Source organism: Crocodylus porosus, unplaced genomic scaffold (genome assembly GCF_001723895.1).
Source record: "Crocodylus porosus isolate Cpor-Errol unplaced genomic scaffold, CroPor_comp1, whole genome shotgun sequence".
Classification (NCBI taxonomy): Eukaryota; Metazoa; Chordata; order Crocodylia; family Crocodylidae; genus Crocodylus; species Crocodylus porosus.
The window spans coordinates 33480508-33503664 of NW_017728931.1; the positions used below are offsets into that span (position 1 = coordinate 33480508).

A 23157-nucleotide genomic window follows, 5' to 3' on the forward strand; every position below is an offset into this window, starting at 1 on the left:
CTCTCTCTCTCTCTCTCTCTCTCTCTCTCCATGTCACACTCAATGCTGGAAGAAAGAGATGGATGAAGGGAAGGGTAAAATCAAGGGTCCCATTCAGGTCCCAAGCTGAAAACGCACTGGACCTCTTAAGTATTTAGGTACAAACCAATCATAATTTTGTTCCTTTATTTGTTTGAAAATCTCTGTCCAAAGTTTTAGTTGAAAATACAACACAGTGAGGAATTATTCAGGACACAAGAATAACAACAGTTTTTGTGATGCCTTAGTAAATTATTCTGAAAATCAAGAGGATAAAGCTAGAATTTCATAGGGTTTTTTTAAAGCAGAAAATGAATAACATTTAGAGCAATTCTGTCAATTCATCGACAGATGCAACCCTGCAGCAGAGCTCCTACAGCTAGATTAACTGGGGCTAGATGGAAAGTCTAAAATTAACTGCATTTTTTAGATATAAAAATTAAATAAGATGATAAAATTTGTTTCCTTACTCGTAGCTTTGTCTATTCTGAATTCAAACCCCTGCTCCCCAGAGCTGGGAGATGCACATTTTCCATATTTTGAGGCAAAAGCTTACTAAAACCATCTCGTGGTAGACTCAGGGAACTGCAAGTAAGTCTTTCCCTAGGCCAGAAGCATCTCACATGTGGCCTGCACAGCTGCATCATCTGGCTCCTAGCGGGGCTGGGAATCTGGGGGAGGAGTCCACTGCCAAAATCTGGAGTACTGTATAGAGACGCACTGGGCATGCATGTCAGCAGTGGGGGTTAAGCAATGGCTGCATTCACCACCACGGCCACTGCTACTGTGTCCAGATCCAGCCCACAAGGAGCTCTGTGGTCTCAGTAAGTTTGAGACCCTTGGCCTATGCCATACTGCCACCAAGTCCCTCCCTCAACTCTTTGGGGAAGGAAAGGCCAAAATCTGAGTGCACACAGCAGGACAGCACTCCATCCTCGGCCAGAAAGTATAATGACCATCTGCAGTACTTGGGAAACCCTGGAAAAGGAAATCAATTTGTCACGAATGTTAAAATGCATAAGCAGTAAACTATTTTTTGGGTCCAAGTATGGGAGGAGAAGTACCCCTTCTAAGAAAGGCTCTCTTTTTATAGAATAGAGTACTACAAATCAAATGCAGATATTAGATGAAACTCAGATTTTAGACATTAGGGCTGGAAGGGAACTTGGAAGATCATCAAGTCCAGCCCCCTGCCCCAGGGGCAGGAAGTCAGCTAAGGTCTAAGGATCCCAGGAAGACAAGGGTTCAAATGTTTCTTTAAAAAGTCCAGAGTAGGTGCCTCCACTGTCTCTGAAGGCAGTCTATTCCAGGCCTTGGGGGCTCAGACAGTTTTTCCTTATGTCCAGCCTAAAACAGTCTTGCAAGAGTTTGTGACTGCTGGACCCTGTCATTCCCTGGGGCGCTCTGGTGAGCAGGCACTCCCCCAGATCCTGATGCACACTCCTTATGTACTTACAGGCAGCCACCAGGTCCCCCCTCAGTCTGCACTTTTCAAGGCTGAAGAGTCCCATGGCTCTCAGCCTCTCTTCGTAAGACCTCTTCTCTTGCCCTGATCATGCGCGTGGCTCTCCTCTGGACACTCTCAAGCTTCTCCAGCTCCTTCTTGAACTGTGGAGTCCAGAATTGGATGCAATACTCCAGCTGTGGCCTCACCAAGGCTGAGTACAGCAGGACGATGACATCTTGTAATCTGCTATGGATGCAAGCCAGAGCTTTGTTCACTTTACCAGCTGCAACATCGCACTGGTGGTTCATGTTCATCCTGTGGTCAATCATGACCCCCAAGCCTTTCGGCCGTGGTGTACTGCCGAGCCTATAAGTGTGATGCGGGTTCCCCCAAGGTGGAGTACCTTGCATTTATCTGTATTGAATGTCATCAGGTTTTTGTCCGCCCATTTCCTAAGCCTATCACAAGGTCAGCCTGGACCACCAGCCTATCCTCAGGCGTGGATGCTCTACCCCAAAGTTTGGTGTCATCGGCAAACTTGCCTAGTCCACTTCTGACACCAATGTCCACATCATTAATAAAGACGTTAAAGAGTATAGGTCCAAGGACAGAGCCTTGGGGGACACCACTGGTCACAAAGCCCCATAATAATTCACTTCCGTCGACTACCACTCTCCGGATCTGACCTCAGAGCCAATTCCCCAGCTATCAGACCGTAGCCAAGGCTGCAGTTCACCAATTTTTCCATGAGGAGATCATGGAACACCAGATCAAAAGCTTTTTTAAAATCCAGATATATGACATCAATCTTTTCTCCCTTGTCCAGGTGGTCATAGAAGGAAATGAGATTGATCAGGCAAGACCTACCCACAACAAAGCCATGCTGGCTGTCCCTCAGGATGTTGCCATCAGCCAGCTTGTCAAGAACGGTCTCTTTGATAATTTTTTCCAACATTTGCCCAGGGACTGAGATCAAGCAGATTGGCCTGTAGTTCCCCAGATCTATTTTCCTCCCTTTCTTGAAGACAGGCACCACATTGGCCTTCTTCCAATCTTTGGGTACTTCACCCGAGTGCCACGAGTTTTCAAATATCCTTGCCAGTGGCTGGGCTATGATGCCTGCCAGCTCCATAAGTACTCTGGTGTGCAATCTGTCAGGACCAGCTGACTTGAAGGTGTCCAGCCTCTAAAGGTGTTCCATTATAAGAACTATTCTGATGCCGAGTATAAATTCACCCTCACCCTGGCCGTCCTACATCATGATAGGCTGGGTGGTCCCTTTGGGCTGGTGAAAAACTTTTTCCTGGGTGTCAGTTGTCCCATTTGGTTTGGCAGGGGGTCCAGTGTTGCCCTTGTTTTTCTTTCGACTCCCCACATATCTGAAAAATAACTTTTTGTTGTCCTTGATAAGTGTAGCCAGTTGGAGTTTGGTTGCAGCCTTGGCTTTCCTGGTTTGCTCCCTACAGGTGTGGACCAGTGCAGAATACTCCTCCGTAGTGGTGATTCACATCTTCCATCTTTTACACACCTCTCTTTTTAGATGCGGAACATCCACAAGTTCCCTGCTGAGTCAAGGGGGTTGCTGTGCCCTTTTACTACCCTTCCTTTGAGATGGGATGGACATCCCTTGTCTTTTCAGGATCACTCCCTTAAGGAGCAACCACTCATCTTGGACTCCTCTACCTGTTGAGTCATGGCCCCTTAGGGCCTCGACAACAAGCCTTCTGAGCTTACCAAAGTCAGCTTTCCTAAAGTCAAGGGCTTCTGCATTGCTGACTGAGTTGCCAGCTTTGTGATGGATAGTAAAAGTGATCAGATCGTGGTCACCATCTCCCAGCTTTCCTCTGATTCTTAGGTCACCGACTAGATCATCTCCTTTGGACAGTACCAGGGTCCAGTAACGCTTTACCCTTTGTTGGTCCATAAACTTCTTGAGTCAGGTAGGGTTCATCCACACACGCGAGGAAGCTTTGTGACCATTTGGATCTGGCCAAGTGCTCTTCCCATGAGATGTCCACATAGTAGATGGCTTTATCGTTATTTAATTAAACAAACTTGACTGACAAAACATGAAGAGACGCTCCAGTGTTCCACACTTACCTAAAAACAGCATTAAAAAGAAAACATCAAGATCCTTACCTTACTTTTCTTTACAGATATTTGTTACATGCACCAGAGACACATTCTGCATATGAAAAAGATTGGGGAGGCTGTCCACACAGCAGTAAATGGAAGGGAAAGAATCCATGAAAAGTCTAGCAAAATGTAGTTTACCATTTACAAAGAGCTTGAAAACCCCACTCACAGAGAACAGAAGACAACACACATTCAAAGAGGCATGTTACAGTTGCTGGGCAAGCCATACCTTGAATTTTCCTCACTCTTGTGTAAAATCAGGGGTTAGATGAGAGAAGAAAGTTGTAATGTCACCTCTGAAACGTGGTTTCCATGTTGGTGGGCTTGGATTCTATTTCTGATGATGAAAAAAAGGCTTGGAAAACCATCAGAAATGAAGGCTAATGTGGCTAAAACATGCTGGACTTTTCCAAGTAGGAAAGAGTAGAACTCTAAGACCACATGAAATGTCAGGGGAGAGAGACAACGCTGAATTTCCTCAGTACTAGTGGGTAAGAGAAAATTAAACAAAAAGAATACAGAGAAACTGGTAACCTGGGTCAAAGGTTCAGCAAGGTCTGTATTGATATAAGGGCACAAGAAGTGGATGTGATAGCGAAAAAAGGGATACCAGAAATCTGTATTAAAACTTAAGGAGGCCTGCAAGGAAGTTTTGCTTGTCGCTCCAATTTGACCAGTAAGAGAGAAACATAAAAATATTGTCATTTTTCCTTTTGGAATGGTGAGGTTAATGGAGCACTTTCACTATGTGAGCTGTAATGAAATCAAACAGCTGTCAAAAACTGAAGACCTCTAAGGGTAGCAGGCCAGGATAAAAAAAAAAAAAAAAAAAAATGCAGGCTTACTCAACATGAACAGCCAGCTGAAATAAAAAAATGTTGCTATTATTTTTCAAGAGCATGGGAAGCAATCTACCCCAGAAGAAAAAGAGGGGAAGGAAGGTAGAAATCATCATTAAAATTCTCTAAGAAAAGAAATTTAAACAACTAACAACTATCATGGGCTCATTTGGTTGTCAGGCATGGGGAGAGTCTTCTGTACAATTATTCAGACCAGAATCCATAATACCACTAACAACAGATTTTTGTATTATCTGTCCTTGCTTGTATCATATCTTTGATACTATTATTCTGTTGTTGAGTTTCATAATTCTGGTGACAGCATCTACAAAGTAATGACGCAACAGAGAGCAAGCATCGCTTTCCAGAAATTCACCAAAAATAAAATAATGAAGTGGTCAGAATAAAGAATGCTGGTATCTTGGAGGCTGACCCAGAAGGACCCCACACAGCATTTAAGCATATTAATGACTGAAGCAGCAAAGTTACAGATTTATACTTGAGCAAATTAAAGAAAGTGGCCCAAACAGTTTTTGCCAATCAAATCTTACCTCTGTCTTATGCACTTCAGTGTAGGAAATAAAACTGGAATGGGAAAAGGGAAAGGGATCTAGGATTTAGGACAAGGGACTGGGAAGCAACAGTTCTATTCCAGGCTACCAGCACAACATCATACAGCAAACTCATTCACATCTTCTTTACATTTTTAAAAGATGAGGAAAAACATATTTATTTGGACTTTGGGAAGTTTGGAGGGGTGGGCCTCTTAGGACCCCACTCCTCAGATTGGCACGTGAACTATTTATGCAATTTAAATGGGCACGTGAATGGTTTCAGCTTCCTCTCCCCCACTGCACAGAGGTTTACCATCATACTTGCTTACACAGGTGCCCAGCACTCGTGTATCTTTCAAGCCACGCTTGCAGTGCTTTTGGCTGATAGCTGCCTTTCACATCTAGCCATTTGTGCTAATGGACTATGGCACGTGCAGGGAGCAGTGCAAGGACTTGGATTGCAGCCGCACAGAAAGTAATCTGCTCAGTAAGTCTCTACCAGCCCTCTTCTGAACCCATGAGCTGACTTGATCAGCAAAGGGTGAATAGCATCAGTGCATATTTGTATTCTACTGAATAGTTTCTCATTCCCTGTCTCCTAGAGCTCACTGCTGACATCCACCCACGTCACATGCTTCTCCTGTTAGCTGATGCCATATTATCCCACCACAGGAAAACCTAGCATTCTAAACACTAGATTTCAATCAGAAACAAATCCCTGCACCAAATTCAGCTGAAAGGTACAACAAATCTCAAAACACACCAATAGTTCGAAACTCATGTAAAATGTGTTCCAAAAAAACTTGTGGGTCTCTTTGGATCAGCACTTAATAAAGTTTAAACTAGCAACTGATGGTCTGCTCTGGTATCTAGCCCTTTGATCACTTTGCTTTTGAAATGCAAAGAATGATCTGTTCAGATAATGGGAGTGTTAAATGGTCTCAAACTCATTTTCCAGAAACAAACCAAAAAATGCCCAAGACCAACTGCAGATGCTTCCTCAGCCTGACTCGGGGTATTTTTACCTGAAAGCTTGCAAAGAAGAATTTTTCCAACTATTTGAGTTGGTCTAATGAAAGATATCAGATTTACCCGAAGAACCTTGTCTGCCAAGTCTAAACTAAAACACAAACAACATGGTCCACTGAACCAGACTTCAAACTGACCTCCTGTCATGATGGGACTATGCCCTATCAGTCATGAGCTCTGGGACTAGGTCAGAGGGTAGGATTATTTAGTTGTAGACAATCAGGTAGTGCTATGAAAACAATAAACTTGAACTCTCACTAGAATCTTTTAGACATTGTTTGTCAGACATGCAGGAGCGCCATCTTGTGGAGACACCCATGTATTTTTAATATCCCTTGGACCCCCTGCAGTTAAATACTCCATGGAGAATCTCAAGGAGGATAATACCTCTGAGGACAGTAAGAAAAGATGGTAAGAGCCAAAGGTCTCAGCAAGGAAATTTCATGTGGGGGACTTTCCAGTCCCCTTTTTTACTTTCATTTTAAAAAACCCCAAAACCCAGGGTCTACAATGTCAGTCAGGAAGTTTTAACGGTCTGAGTTACAAACTTTAACTTGCGATGCATTTGGGCTAGAGATCGAGCTGTTCAAAGGTGGGGGAAAAGCACCAAAACGTTATGGATTACTATCCACTATGACAATCTTAACAAGTCTCCCTCTATGACACCAACATTTCTCATACATAATTAGTTTTTTCCAGGTATAGAAACAATGCATGTTATGCTTTCAAGGTCTATAACACGGCAAAATCTTCACACTGACGAAGCTCCGAGCTGATTCAAAGAAAAAAAAAAGAAAGAAAGAATATACCCATGTATATATTCTGCTATAATCAAGGCTGCCTCATTTTAGCCTAAGCTGCCTCAGACTAGAGAATTAATTTAAACTGTGTCACATGTTCCATGGATCAACATATTTTGTTTCTCCAGATGCCAGTACATTTACAGACCAATTTTTAAATCCAGATGCGTCACTAATAGTTATACTCCTCCAGAGAAAAAGGTTACACCAGGGTCAACCAGCACTGCTCAGCTGAAAATCCATTCTTACAGGCTACCGATACATTGCTTATGATATGTGGTTAGAAACAGCTCCTGGAATAAGTGGAGCCAAGGGTAAGCCAGAAAGAATCTGTGGCAATAAAGTGACATTCCTAAGAATTAACAGCATAAAAAAGGGAGAGACCACTACCAGCCTTTTTTCAGTGTTCTTAATAGCTAAGTTATGCATTTCAAGATCTATAGCTCTAAGAATAGGAATGCTTTAGTACACTAAACAGGAAGAAATAAAGGTACCCTCCAAAGGTAATTTCAGATAAGGTAGGAGGTCCAAAATGATCCAGAGAAAATAAAAACATTAGATCAAACTGACAGATTGAGATCCAGTGATCCTGCCAGTTAGACCCCCAAGGACAGAGCATTTGCAGAAGCAAGCTGCAAACATTTGGAAGTCTGATTCACAATACAGAGCAGCTTGTGCAAGACCCCTTCATACACACCCATTACTATCTGTGGGTCTCTAGTCATTTAAATAGATAACAGAGTTTAGAAAGATTTTGATTAAAAACAAGAAAAAATGTGTGCCCCACCTTCCTGCCCAAAAAGAAGGTAGATGGGAAGGAAGGGACAAAATGTTTGCAACGAGTATAAGAAACATTATCCAGTTCCCTTGGAAATGTGGAACAGATCCTAAAGTGACTTGAGCGGTTTATCTTTGACTTGTAATAACAAAGACAAATCATGTCTAACAATTACAAAACAAATCACACCAACAATACAACCACTGCTCCCACCACATTCCAATGATATTGTAGCTATATGTTCTCAAAGTGAGCTTGTTCCACTCCCTTTTTCCACCATCTGCAGCAAGCCAATTTTAATGTACAAAACTTTTAAGATGCTGCCCTGGCTAGCTAAGCTCCTCAGCTCAGTTCAACAGCTAAAAGATTATTTATTCACTTCTATCAGTTTGAGATAGTCTGAATACATGTAACTTGGCTTTAGCTCGATGAGATCAAACTGCCCACCCAGCATTCTGTAACTGCCCAGTGTTGAAATACCATTCTCCATCGAGGCACAGCACACAGATGCAGTATCATCACAGAAAAGCTGCCTGAACAAATCTTTTCTACTACTGTGCTGAAGAAGTTACGTAGGGAGAAGTGAATGTTTGATCGATATATGACACTGCAGAATTGTGAATTATAATGATTTTAAAACAAAAAAAAAACAAAACACATACAGAGAACTTTCCCTGCTTCCCCTTCCTCCCAGCTCCACCACATTAAACATGTTTATCTTTCCTACAATGCAGTATTGTGTCTGTAGATTCTTGCATTGTCATCCCAAAGCAGAATCCTGAGATCCTATGGAAAAAAACATTAATGTCCCTCAGTGAAAACTAATTACTTTGTTTTCCCAGGGCGAAGGCAGGGTACAACTCTGGTACAAAATATTTATGCATCAGAAGAATGGAAAATGCTGTATTGCTGTATACAGTGAAAAAGAAAGGGGGGACAGAAGAACAAAATTTCTTCTCCCTCATTCACACAAGAGCTCCAAATATTAGTAGCAGTTTAAAGTCTAACATTTAAATATAACAATTCAAAATTAGTATTTGCCTTTCCACAGAAGATGTACAATTATTGTTAAAAAATTAAACTCAGAGTAGGATGCTACGAGCCTGTCCCTTGCCGTGAGCTAGTCTTTTACAAATTCAGCCCCAACCTTGAAAGGGGAGAATAATTCTAGCTCTGGGTCACACTGCAGCTTTAATCTTTAACAAGTCAGAAGAAAGAAAGGAATTTACATTTAAATAACTCTAGTAATATTTTGTATTTAAAAAGAAAAGGCTTACTGGCATATATTTCTTATTCACATCCCTCCTAAAAGCCAAAAGCAGGTGGGACTAGAAAGTAAATGTGAGAAAGAATAAGCAGTAGCTACCTTTCAAAAAAACAGTCTTGCAGCTCTTCCCCCAGGCTTTCCTAAAGATTCTTTTCAATGCGAATGAAAGCTAGCCCTGACGAACAGGTAGGCTGAGTTTGAAATGTACCTACAAAATTGCCTTGAAAGAAAAAGCCTTACCAAGCTGACAGTCTTACTGTGCACTTTTCCAGGAGATCAAGAGTCGCTTCTGATGCAGCAGCATCAAGGCTACAGAAGTCCAGACACAAAGGGAGGGACGGGAGAAGCGCGTATACTACACGTCAGTTTGTTTATGCCCTTATATAGCTTCAGGGCAAACAGAAGGGCTAAGCTGCCAAATGAGACTAGCAAATGCTTTGCAATGGGTAAAAATAAAAAGAGAACAAGCTCACTGTGTGACCATTCAGGCTTCAATAAGCACAACATCAGGAAAGAAAAAATCATGACTGCAAGCCATTTAGAGAGCTGTCTGAAAACCTTTATATAAAATCAGGCCTGCCCCTCAGCTCTGGAAGGAATCCATCATAAATTTAACGTTGATTATAATTAGTGTTAATAGTTGAATAGACAGGAAAGAATGAGCCTCTTCCCGTTTTCCTATGTGTACCTTCAGAAGACAGGGCTTTTGCAGATTGCAAAACAAATCAAGTAATCATTTCAGCTACTGTTTAGTTCATAAATATATCATATTTACCCAAATCAAAGGCACCTCTGAATTCAAGACAAACCCCCAATAATTATATTTGATACATGAAAAATTTATAAATGTTACAATTTTCCATGTATACAATCTAATGATTGGAAAGTTGTCTTAAATTTGTCCATCATCCCATCATTGCAGTGGGGAAAGCAGTTGCAAGGAGGCAGGCAGTAGGCAGGCAGTAAAGGGACAGGAGTCAAGTGGCCTGACCCCTGCATCTTGCTCCACCACACCTTGCGCCCTGCTGCCTGCACCCCCACATTTACCCAACCCAGGCCTGTGCATACCAGCACCTGCTCCCACCTCCCCCCAGCCTCTGCCCTCCCCAACCCACTGCTGCTTATCCTCAGTGTGAAGACAAGTGCAGGGGGAAGCAGTGGGGGAAGGGGAAGAGAAGCTACAGAGAGGGGCAGGCAGAAAGCAGAGGTGGTACAGCTCTGACTCTTGCCTCTGTGTTGAGGCCAGCATTGGAATTGCTGCAGCAATCATCAATTATTATTCTTTAGAATAATCAATGCTCCCCAAGCATCATGAATCCAAGACAAGGGGTTCCACCATGTTAAATGGGAGAGAAAACCTTGTCTTGGATTTGAGTAAACAGGGTAATTCATGTGGCAGTTGTAGCTAAAATGTCAAAGATGCTTCATCACAGGGAGGAGTCCCTGTGATGAAGAATTCACACAGACAGACAAAAAACAAGACAGGCTCAAGGGCAAGAGAAAGGAATGCAATGTGCAGGCAAAGCAGTCAGGCTCTCCCCTGCACCTCTTTTCCAAGATCAGAATCTGTCTGCCCATATTTCTACTGGGGAGAAAGATGGGAAATCTGAAATTAACTTCTGGGCTAGGGACAGAAGTTACACATAAACAGGTTTAAGTGATCAGAAACTGGTTTAAACCTGTAACAGAACAAAAGTTCAGTGCACATAAACCAGTTTCAAAATGGCTGACACAGGTTTAAGATAAACCTGGTTGAATGTCGTATCAGGCTTAGCTGATTTGAGTCAAACTGGTTTATGAAACTTCTGTCCCAGACCCCTTCCTGGTTCAAGTTAAATCACAGTCCCCCAGCAACCCAGCAGACCTCGGGGGCAGCAAGAAGTGAAAACAGCACCCACCAGCTCTAGCACCCCCAAGCTTCTGGCCTGGGCCACTGCAGGCATGTGGCTGCATTTCCTGAATCAAAGGTAAATGTTTGTTCACTTCAGTTTCAATTTAATCTCTGCAGTTTAGACTAACTTGTAAAGACTGAATCAATTCAGCCTCAGGCTTTTTGACCGTCTGTTCTTAGCCCTGGTGTCTGAGGCTCTCATGGTAGTAAAGGCAGTTTCCCCCCACCACACTCCATGAGAAGCTCTGATTTTCAACTTCAATTTAGCTTCTAAAGAGGTTCAATCCTGACACTTACCCAGCCCAGCCCCTGTTCAGTTAGCCTGGTGATCTTCAACCAGGTTGCGATGGCAGCCTGTGGTGTCTTGAGATCCTTTAAAAAGGTGCTGCAGGATGCCACACAACGTTAGTACTGTTAGGTGTGCAAATATGATTCACAAGATAAGCCCTGAGATTTGAAATAGGAATTTAGAGTGTTAAAATAATTCTGTCTCGTGGTTTTTCTGAGTTCTTTGCAACAGAAGACTTGCTCTATTATTTTTCTGTAGTTAAAAAATTAATGAAAAATAAGTGTTAGCACTTTCCAATGGGTGTCTGAAATCTGAAGAGGGGTGCCTCAACTCTAGAAAGGTTCACAACCACTGAATTAGCCACTTCCTCACACCCAAACATCTCCCAACCCCTCAAAACAGGCTAAAACTAGAAACTGCTCACATTCTGGGGATGCACGAGACTGCAAAAGCATTATCCTTATTATTGCAGCAGAGTGAAGTTGATTGGCTCATGTGTCCGAATAATATTGGCTCCATGGGAAGTCACCATAGAGAAGGAAGGCTCAGCTTATCTCCTCAACATCCTGAATATCTAATTTTTGAAAGAGGCTGGATCCAACTTAAAAGATGACCCTCTGCTTTGAAAAATTAAGAGTGAACCCTAGCCTACATGGTGATCCTAAGAAGAGAGACAGTCGTGCTGACAAAAATCTCTTAAACCCCTTCCTCTGCTGTGACTGCCCAAGACTACGGGCAGAGATCATTTTGCCATTTCTTCAGTTTTAGACAAGCTCAAACTAAGCAGCGCTGCACTTGGCTTGTTCCTCTTGCACAGCTTCAGGATGTCAAAAATAACCAACTAGAGAGACCTGGTTGCACCTGCTTCACACAGTTCCAGGACCACACCAGAGGCACAACTTGGATTTTCACCATGATAATTCACTGCAAACAGCCAGAGGCACAACTTGCATTTTCACCATGATAATTCACTGCAAATAGCCAAGGCAATGCTATCCCCTCGCAGCTGCAGCATATGGGAACCCAGGTAATATGCTTCAATCCACATAGAGCTACTCCCACAGGTTCTGTTTAGAAGTAGCCATAAAACAGGTTTTACCCAACAGCTTCTTATGTATGCATGTATGCAGTTCTGTTCACTTCAAACATAAATAAAATGTCCTACTTTCATTCCAGAATCTGATGATATACCCCATTCCCCACCCACCACATTGTCATAAAGGGGCACACATCATGTGGATTATATACTTCCTAATCCAAAACGGAAGGGGAAAAAAGCAGATATCAACTAATAAAACCAAACATTTCCCTTACAGGAAACAAAGGATAAAACCATACTCATTCCCTTCTACAGAAACCATGTACATAAGGGTCCCTGCCCCTACCCGGGAACAGCTGAGGGAGTTACTGTTGCCACATCTATTCAGCAAGAAAGGGGTTTTTTTCTCACCACTTTGTTTAGTTTTCTTTCCTTTTCTCCTGATTCAAAAATAGCTCTGGCTTGTTTACTACACTGCTTGTGTCATTCTGATTTTTTTGCCCAAATGGATATATACAGAAAGAGCACAGCCCATGGAACATAGGCCACTCAGCCACATACATGAGCCCACAGCCAACACAAAGCACAAGCTCCCACCCTCCAGAGCCACAGGGGGAAGCTGTCCACTTTCAACAGCTTTGTTCTGTAATGTATGGTTATAAAAAAGGCTTTAAAAGTGGAGCTGGAAAACAAACATGAGCCTATTTAATGACAATTCACCAAAAGCCAATTTTATAAACAGCATGATACCAATACATTCTTCTGCCTTAAAACTGCAAACTGGAATCTTAACCAACCAAAGCCAATGTCTGCATGTATCTAATTAAGGCCTGAAATGCATAGATGACAGTCCTGCCCATCTGGCAAAAACTGAAAGACAAACATCTGGAAAGCAACCTAACAGTACCAGTAGAAAGAAGCAGTAAACCCTGCTGCCAAGAAGAGGGAAAAGTCAGGGAATGAATGTATGAAACAGTTTGCTCCCTGAAACAATGATTCTCAACCAGGGTGCTATGCACCCTGGGATTCCTTGACAGCCTTTCAAGAGTGCTGTGGGGGCATCATACAATATCAACACTGTTAGTTATGCAAACATGAATCACAAGATAAACCCAGGGATTTAATAGGAATTCAGAGCATTAAAACCATTCTGACCTGTGGCAGCCTTTGTGAGTTCTTTTGCAACAGAAGACTTGCTCTATTATTTTTCTGTAGTCAAAAAGCAAGTGAAAACTAAGAGCTGGCCTTTCCCTAGGGGTACTCTGAGTCTAATAAGAGCACCTTTGAGTTTAAAAAGGTTGAAAACCACTGCCCCATGAAATTTCCAGTGAAAATACAGAAAAATGAGAAGCTATCCAAACATAATTTTTCCTGTTAGGACTTTTTAATCAGTGGATTTTCCTGACCAGCTTTACTTCTACAATAAGACCAACTAACATTTCGCTAATCCCAGATTAATTGTTTAAATCTGGCAACCTTCCAGAAACAAATGAATCTCAAAGCCCATCCTGTCATAATACAGCTCCAGCTGAATTGCCAATACATCAACAAGCCACATGCAAACTGCAGGGATTAGGAGCTATATTTCTGGTAGATTCACAGTACTGGACCTGCCTCACTTCAATACAAGCACTGTGAATGTTTTTTCAAATACAACTCTCAATTTGCCATGAATATGAAACAGCAATCTAAGACACAATTTCTGCAAGAAGATTTTGCTACAAGGGGGTCTGCTTATTCCACAGATTTTTATACAACCCCTATCATTGTAGTATCTGAATGCTTTCCAATAGTGCATTAAAAATGCTGATTAACATGGCATATTAAAAAAGGCAAATCTGACACCTACTGCATTTCCTGTGCAGAACTTCTGAGCTTGTTCATCCTCTGCCAAAGACAATCTGAAGTTTGTGAAAGGAGAGAAAATACTATACAAACAATTTCCAACATTCATCTACCGTGGGAAAATAAAATTATACAGACTGACCTCTCTGGCTCAACGTATCTGGAACTATAGGACATTGGACTTGCTTCTAAAATGCAATATTCTATGTACCAGAAGTAAAAAGCATCTCATCAGAAGCCAGCCACACAACGGCAACATTTATGTCTTAATATGTTCAGTACAAGGTCCAGTCAGTATTTTCCATCTGAACCCCTCTTCAACTCAGACAGCCCTTATAAACCCAACCCAAGCCATATCTCCTCTTAAGAATCTAAGCCTCCTTTTTTCTGGAGACCACGTCATCCCTGCTCTCAACTTCACATGCTGACCACTAGCAAATCCTCTCAGCCTCACTGTAGAATGACTAGCAGAGCATGCGTCAAACCATATATCTGGAATCACACTCTCAAAGGGATATGAAATTTACTGTTGCCTTCTTACCCATCCGCCTTGTTGGATTATATAGTCTGCAGAATAATCTTCTAGATATGTCACTCCAAAGTGCACAAGTGCGCTGAGAGGCTCCTGGCCCCGTTTTGTCAACTCCATCAAGAACTGCTGCAGCAGAATCAGAGGCACCAAGACCTTCAAAAGACAATGATTGAAAATGATAACATTTCCTAGATTGGATGCTACTGCAGATGAGAAGAGAATGTTCATATAGGTTACAAATTAATGGCCCAAGTCTTCAGGTGTCTCAGCTACAAAATCCTCTTTTATGCCCATTTCAGTATGTTCATAACTATCCAACAAAAATTCTTCCTTTTGTCTTTCAATTGCATCCTTGCTCTTGCCTCAAAAGTGAATTACTTTGAGAAGTCTGAGAGAAAGGGAGTCAAATAAGGTATTAAGTGATACACATACAGACATTCCATGATGTAAATACCCTACACTGCCTTTGGTTAAGGAAAACAGCTGAACTCTTAAACTTGGAGTTTATTCTCATATAGCATGCAAGTATCTCTCAGTTCCAAGGCTGCAAGCAGGACTTGGCCAACTTTGGAAAAAATGGTTTGAATTAGAGCCATTAACTTTTGAAAAAGCTCTTGGAGCAGATACGAGAAAAAATATTAATGCTTTAAAGAACCCAATAAATGCACTTCACATCTATTCTCTGTAAGGACCAGCCAATCCCCTGTGGGCAGGAAGGATCATTGGAGTGCTTCATGAAAAAGGTACAGTCCAGGCTGATAATGTTGCTTAGTATGAATCATAAATGCCTTGCTAGTCTCCCTCATAGTACGCTGTTTTGCAGCTTCTTCCCATTGCTGATCCCAGGCATAAGTAGACGATACAGTATAGGGGGAAAAAGTGCAGGAGAGAGGTAGAAAAATTGTAGAGACTGGTGATGAAGCCTTGTGAAAATGTACATGGAGAGCATAAAGATGCCAGCCCACCAGTGAGAGGGGTAGCATGTTTTGGATCACTAGGAGCTGAAAAATGGACAAAAGAGGTCTTGTCCACAACACAACAGTGTATATTGTTACAGTCTGGATAACTGATTACATAATTGTGACAACACTCTTACTTTAAAACTGCATTTTCACATATTTCCTGTCATCTTAAACTAAAATTTCTCATACATTATTCCTGGCCAGAGAGAAAGGGACAGAGCATACATGGGAAGGAATTAGCATAAAATAAATGATCAACGCTTTATTTTCTACAGATGCTGTGGGTACACCACACAACTCAAACAGTTCACATTTTTAAACCTCCAACAGGACATACGGATAGTTCTTGGAAGGAAATGTGTGTTTTAAGCTGGAGGCATAAGAGACTGGTAAGGAAATGAAGCTAGTATTTTGTACTACAATGTCTTTCTTCCCTTGCCAATTTAAACGTTTGATCTTCCAGATGCTCCCTAAACCTCAGTCAGGCCCTGCAGTACTGAGAAACAAAGGAACAAATAAAAATATTGATCTCCAGCTCAATGTAGGGCCTGATTTTTTTTCCCAATGGAGTCACTGACTTCACGAACAAGAACAGCTGGACTAGTGGTAGCATAAGGCTGTCCAACAGATTAAAAACCTACAACATCTTTATCTTGGTTATCCAGAGAGTTATTGTTTTATTATGAGCAAAAGATGCATGAACACATAAGTCAAACTTGAAATTTTAATTACGCAAACATAAAACTTTAAGCTGCAAAACCCCGTAAGTAATCACAATTCTTTTCTCTGTTGTATAGACACATTAAAAGGACCCTTCTTCACAAGACCATGCAAGTATATCTTAAGAAATAATGCTACAGGGTATCTACAATTTGATTCACAGAGAACATGTTCTAGTTAAGTACAGCACGCCAAAAAATGAAGACAGGTGGGAAAATTTAATGGAAAGGACCGAACAACAATTTTTTTATTCCAGAAAATTGTCACCCAAATTTTCTGATTAGCTAGAACAATGAGGCAAAATATACTCTCGGTTACACTACTGGAATCCCACTAAATTCAGCAAGGTTGTACCTGCATAACAAAAAAGAAAAGTTAATCCAAATACCACTCATGGCTCATTCCAAACCACACAGGAAAAAACTAAAGCAGCTCTGAATTTGTGTAAAGCACACACAGAGTATTCATACCACATATAACCTTTAGCTGTGATCCTTATACTTCTGTTGTCCTACCTCTGGCTTCTTTAGGTGCTAAAGTAATATTTTTAACAGAAAAAACTGTTACAGCTGCCTAAGGGGTTAAACAGGGTATTTGTCAATTGTCTGGTTGGATATAGGAACCCAAATCCTTTCCTGGACCTGGCTCTTTACGACTGAAGGCTTTCATTCAGATTCTAGTCACTAGCCAATAAATGGATTCAGCAATCCAAATAGGCCAAGGCATACTGGAAATAGTCCAGTGTGTTTTACTGAAAATAGCCATTATATTTAGTACTAGTCTCTCTCCCATTTGTGCATATTCAGCAATTTCTGTGAAAATCTGTATTCTTTAAACCTGGCACATTTCCAGCTCTAAACTAGACGGCTCATAATTGCACCTTGATCAAATAATCTGATCGCTGTACATTCAACACAACAGGAAAAATCCTGCCTTCTCTCACAGTGACAGGTTGCAGTAAACATGCAAGAAAACTACTCTGAATCTCCAGTGTGTGACCTGGATTCTGGACCCATCAGGGGTTCAATGCAGCTCTTCATGTCAATTAGCCATATCCCACTTAAGATAGCCTGAAACAGTTCAAACTCCAAAGAACAGAGCAGTACAGAAATATCCCTATCTGCACCTTGGCCAGGAGCTGAAAGAAACAGAAGCTAGCCTAAAGAAACTCTCCCACAGTCAGCTGCAGTACTTTCTGGATGCTAGACTAACATGTCGGTTCCAGGACAGAAACCAGAAACATACCCCAGTTTTGAAAAATGTGACTAAACCAACAGCTTATATCAGGATCAGAGAGTCAAAACTCCTCCTGACATTTCCAGCTTTGTCACAAAGTTGCTGATTTTAAGTGTCTCAACTTTTATGCTAGATTCCCCCTCTGGAAAAAAAGATGCACTACTTACTTCATAGGGACACTATAAAGTGTTTTAGGGTCAAAGGCATTCAAAAGATTTTGGGGGGAGGGGGAATCAGTATTTGAGCTTTTTCTGACAGGTAATATGCATCAAACCAAGTTTTACTTCTGCCACCAGCTTCTTCCTCACATCAGTACAGTGTTGTTGCAAGAGATCATACCATTTTTCATCTAGTTACAGAAGGCTCAGACACACTGTTTTGATTTTAAAGTTTTATTTCTCTGTACTACTTTACAGGCTATCCATGGAAAGAAAAGCCTTTTGCTATGCAAACTGTCAGGTCCTAAACTGAGCACATAGGAGGAGGCAGCTTGATTTTTTCTTCTCTTAAAAAAAAAACAACCAAACACTTTGTCCTTCCAGCTCCAGATACTCTATTTCTTCTAATCCAAATTAATCACAAAATCATATCAAAAGAGGAACCCAGGATTAAGCAGGCAGGAAAGAAAATTCATGGGTATAACACTTTATTAGCAGTTCCCTACTGCACCTCCTGTATATATATGGTTCTCTAATATTCCACGTAATTCTCTGGAACAGAAACCTCCCAGTAGCATATAGGAAAAAGTGCATTTTTTGTTTGCAGGGTAGTCAAGTTAGACGGAGTTCCCATTTTCTTAATTTACATAGTACTACTCGATATGTTAACTAAAATGTTTTCTCTGCCACTGTCAAGCAAACTTGCAAAAGCAAACTTGACAGGACATTTAAGTAAAATTTAAGACTTAACATTACTGCAGTTACAGCAGTATGAGAAAATCTGTTTAGAAAAAAAATATAGATAGATCTCTTTTCTCAGTTTTTTAAAGTATATTTTCTATGGAAATGGCAGCCATCACCCACTTTAAAAATGTACCTGTTCCTACTGCTGACTTTCCTTTTATACAGCTGTCATTGCAGCAACAATTTCAGTTGGGAAAGTGAACATCTGGACCAGATAAAGGGACACTGTTACCATTTCAATTCAAAGTATTCCTGATAATAAAAATATAAGACAGAGGAAAACTGTCAAAGCAGAAGAATTATGTTTTAAGTGGAAGGCTTTTCAAAGACTCCTATGTTGGCAACTCGCCAGGGTCTCTGGCTACAATAGGCTCTATCCTAATACTGTACATGGCAAATGACAAAAGTATTCTTATCAGCCCAGTCCCATACTTGGCTGCAGTATACCTGTTAATTAGGCCTAACAAGTCTCCTCAGTTTAAAACTACATCCTTCTTAAAAATTATTTTTGTAGTAGCCTTGTTTCTCTCACAAGTCAACTAAGGAAGACTGAGCCTGCAGCAAAAGGCATCTCTGGTGTTCAACTATCCTGTTATTTTGTTACAAAAATGTGCCTCGGATAGGGAAGAGGAATTTAAAAGGAAATGAAATTAATACAATTTTATTCAATTTATTTAAAAAAGTATTATTAAAGGAACTGCCAGATATTCCTGGAGGATAAAGATGGTACATGGGCATATTTTGTATTTATTCTACAGAATGTTGGTTCTTGCTTGCTGACATATTACCACATGGTTTAAAAGTTTTGCACTGCAACAAATCAGACAGTTCTGGGAAGCCAACACCAGCAGGCACCATGTAATGTTTGGCTGAACAGCCATAAAACACAGACATCGAAAGCATCTTTTCGTTAGGATTCTCAGCTGAAGCTGTACTAGGACTGGGATCTCAGACCAGAAGGAGCTACACAGGCTGAAAGGGCTGAATAACATGACCTAAAGGTAGAAAATATTTCCTAGGGTCTATGGCTGCAAGTCTCAATTCTAGTAATTTACAGCTGAAGACTACCCATATTTAAAGTAAACTTGGTGAGGAGAAATCCACTAAAGAAAGTAAAATATTCACACAATTAATGAATCAGGTTTAGTTTTTGTTTTGTTTTAAATAAATTTAGTTAATTGTTAAAGTACTTCTTGGTAATTACTTCAGAAAGACTGGTTCACTCTTTTATACTGCTATGACTAAGTATTTTTTAATTAAACTTGTAAATAAATTCTTTGTTCTCTCCTTTCCTAGAGGCAGCTGTCTAGGAAAGCAGAGAACATAAATCTAGATTCTAGAGCTAGAGTCTACCTAGAGGCCTCTAGGTCTACATAGAGGCCTTCTTATTGAATCCCCTTTAATATGCTCTCTCTGAAAGTGTTACACAAAAGTAAAAAAGGACTGGTTTACTGATTCCCAGTCTGGCAATCAGCCAGTCCTGAGGATGCACAGACTGCTGGAGCATCTTTGATGTAATAATTCTACTTTACATTAAACCATAGCGCTATAATCCAAACTCTCTGTCCCTATTGGTTAATACTTTGAAATGCTGTACATGCTTAGAAGTACTGTATTTTAAACAATATGCCTAGTGTCAGACACAAGACTTCTTGTTGAACCGTTAGCTGTTGGCTAAGAGAAATTTCCATCTAAGACAATAGGATCTACTACAAATTTAAAAAACTAAAGACCTTACATTCGAGAGAGTTACATTTTGTGAAACTTCGGGGTTACAACACTCATTCTTCTATTTTTTTAGTTCACATGTACAGAAGAAAGCAATATTTAACTTTCTTCTGATTACGGTGTTTGAGGGACAGATTATTAAAATTAAGAAAAAGATGGTTATTGACAATACCCTATTTCTGGTTAAGAGACTCATGCGACTCCACAAGATAAAACCCTACAGGGAATATATGGCAAGATGACTTAGAGCAGGCAACCTTTAACATTTTTCAGTTTCTAGGAAAATCTATGGTCTTTTCAGACAAAAATGAGATCTCCAGTAGAAAGTTATGCCGTAAGTACAAACATTATAGTGAAAGAATTTATTTTTCTACAACTGAGATTCATCAGTTTTCAACATAAAATCTCAGGTACCATAAAAGCTCAAAAAGTAGGTGTCTATAAGTATAGAAGTACCAAACAGTTCATTAAGACTTTTTTTAAACAGTGTTATTCATACCAGCTAACGGAAAACTATATTGAAAGTACAATATTATTGTTCAGATTTTAAGTTGTAGAAGTTAGGAATTCAGAACATAAATGTCTGGAAATTTTATTTCTAGCTTCCTGGTCTTTGTATTTTAATAATCCCATAAAACCTCAGATTATTCAAGGTCAAGCAAAAAAATTAAAATCTTCCAAAATGTCTCAATGTCACCATCATTTAATACAGTAGAAAGTGGTTTTGATGGTTTAATAGGCAGTGCATTCTTTCTAGATGAATGCTGAACCAGTGGTCTAGCCAATACTACGTTGTTTTTCAGCAACAGAAAAGAGGCGGCAGGGAAAGAGACAAGCGACAGGGGGCAAGCTGCCTTCCCGTGCACTGCCTATCCCTCACTCCTCTTCACATTGCCTATCCCCTTACTGCCTCCCTCACTGCCTGCCCCCTACCACCACGTTCTCCACTGCAGTTGTGACAGGGATGAATTTAAGATGATCCTCCAATAATTAGATTCTATCTGTGGAAAAAGATTGGAAAACGTATAAATTTTCCATGGACAGAATCTAATTATTGGAGGGTCATCTTCAATTCAAGTAAATATAGTACTTAGACAATACTGTGGCATAAAGTGGTAAATTTAACAAATACCAGATCTATTAAATAAAGTCTAACAAAAACTTTAAAAATTATACAACAACTAAAGACCTACCATTTCAAAGGGCAAGTTATCAGACAAAAGTTTCCAAGTGTATTTTGTTTAGTCCTGGCCCTATTTTACTCCTAAATATCTGAAGTCCACAATTTTTGCTTACCCTACAATGAGACTATTTTAGAGAAAAGCCTCCCAGTTAGCTTCAAATTATTAAGACCTTAAAGTCAAGACAATGTGATTAGTACCTTGCTCCATCCACTGGCATGAGCAGCTGCCTCCTGAGTACGTTCTCGGTATTCCTGGTAAGTCACTGGTCTGTAAAAATTAAAACAACACTAAAAGTTATACAGAGAAAAATAGGAGGAAAAAACCTATAAGAGTTCTTATTCTCAGGTGCCTAAATGGTCACACACTCACTGCAAGCATAAGCTATCATACTAGCGAAGACAATTCCAAGGCCTATCGAATCTCATGCTTGAGGATATAAATCATGACCAAGATGGGGTCAAGAAGACATTCCACTAAGTCAATACCATCATATCATTCACTCAGTTAGATGAGCCACAGGCCTTTTACTAAATGAAGAACCCAATGCAGACTACCATCTGAAACAGGCCACTGAATTACTAACCCACTCACCTGCTATAAAAATGCCCATTTTCCTTTGTATCACATCTTTTGGAGGGAATTCCTGATTCTAAAGGTTATGAAGCTCTAAAAGGAAATCTTAATAAAATCTGCTGCACCTTGAGGTTTAACCAGAGAGACTTGCAAGTAAAAGATTACTTAGAAGCATTGATTATTTGAAAAATGTTAATGATGCATTAGGGTTAAATCATTAGTCATGGGAAATGAAGTACTTTTGATTACACTATCAACCTTTTGCATATAAACATAAATGCCCTAGGACCTTTTGTTTTAGAATTGCTAAATCCTTCTCTTTCTAAATACTGGGATGAGGATGATGTACTTTTTGTAGTCTCTCCATTTTAGGATGGGAAAAAGGATTTTTTTTTGTTTGGGAAGCGGTTACAAAACATAACCTCTGCTAAAGTGACACACTACCTACCATAGCTCTTTCAGGGAACACAGGAGCATTTCCATCTCTCTCTAAAGCCAGTGGACATGCTAACAAATTTTCCTCATGTGCAATTCTTCCCTCTTGTGACTGGAGGAAACTCTGTTTGACATACAGGTAAAACCAGTGAAGCACTGACCAACATGTTTCAGGGAAACTGCTCCCACAGCAATACCAAGGGCAAGTTAAAGGCCAGGATCTTGTTTAAACAGAGAAAAAGATTCTGGCCATGGGTAGCAGAAACAGTAACCTCTTGTTTACATCCAGCTGGTAGCACTGTATGATCTAATGATATATTATGCTTTGTATGTGGTAACAAAAGACGTTTTACCTTTTCATTTGATTTCATTTGCAAAATAGCATCCGATATTACCCAATGAAATATGATCATGTAACTAAAACCATTATTGTAGTGAGCACAAGTAGAAGACCAGTTAAGGCTCACAGTGGGACTAATACCATGACTTGCTATTTTAAATACAATGCCTTAACTTTTTTGGCTCCTTTTTAAGCTAGTTTAAATGAATCAGTAGGTTAGGAAGAGTATTATCAACTTCAGAAAGATAATTATTAGGAGATTATGTACCAGACTGGAGCTGCTGTTTAGAGAGGCCTGATGTGGTTACACCTTTTCCTACCAATTCCAAACTTGTTTAAGTTGAAAAGGGATTCAAATATATTCTGTGGTCATATGACTGCAGGCTATAGAAGTTCTGATTTTATCCAACTTTAATATGTGGACAAAATAACAGTGGTAGGGATAAAACCAGTCTTTCCCCAATACACTGTACACTAGGCATGTTACTAGGCATTTGAGAAAAGTGACTACAAGTAACTGAATTTACTGGGTAATATTCTATATCAAAATAATCTTTGCCATGAGAAAAAACAAGCTCTCCCAGAATATCAGGTATTCTCATTTGATCATCCA

General features: G+C 40.3%; 1 protein-coding gene across 1 annotated transcript in view; it reads right to left on the reverse strand.

Moving 5' to 3' along the window:
- Positions 1-23157, reverse strand: part of BCL2L13 (BCL2 like 13) — a 74163-nt gene that overhangs the window by 15229 nt on the left and 35777 nt on the right. Inside the window, exons 5-6 of the mRNA XM_019544536.1 lie at positions 21394-21463; positions 14474-14617 (exon numbers count right to left, since the gene is read on the reverse strand). Coding sequence (XP_019400081.1) covers positions 14474-14617; positions 21394-21463 — 214 coding nt within the window. The remainder of the gene's footprint in view (positions 1-14473; positions 14618-21393; positions 21464-23157) is intronic.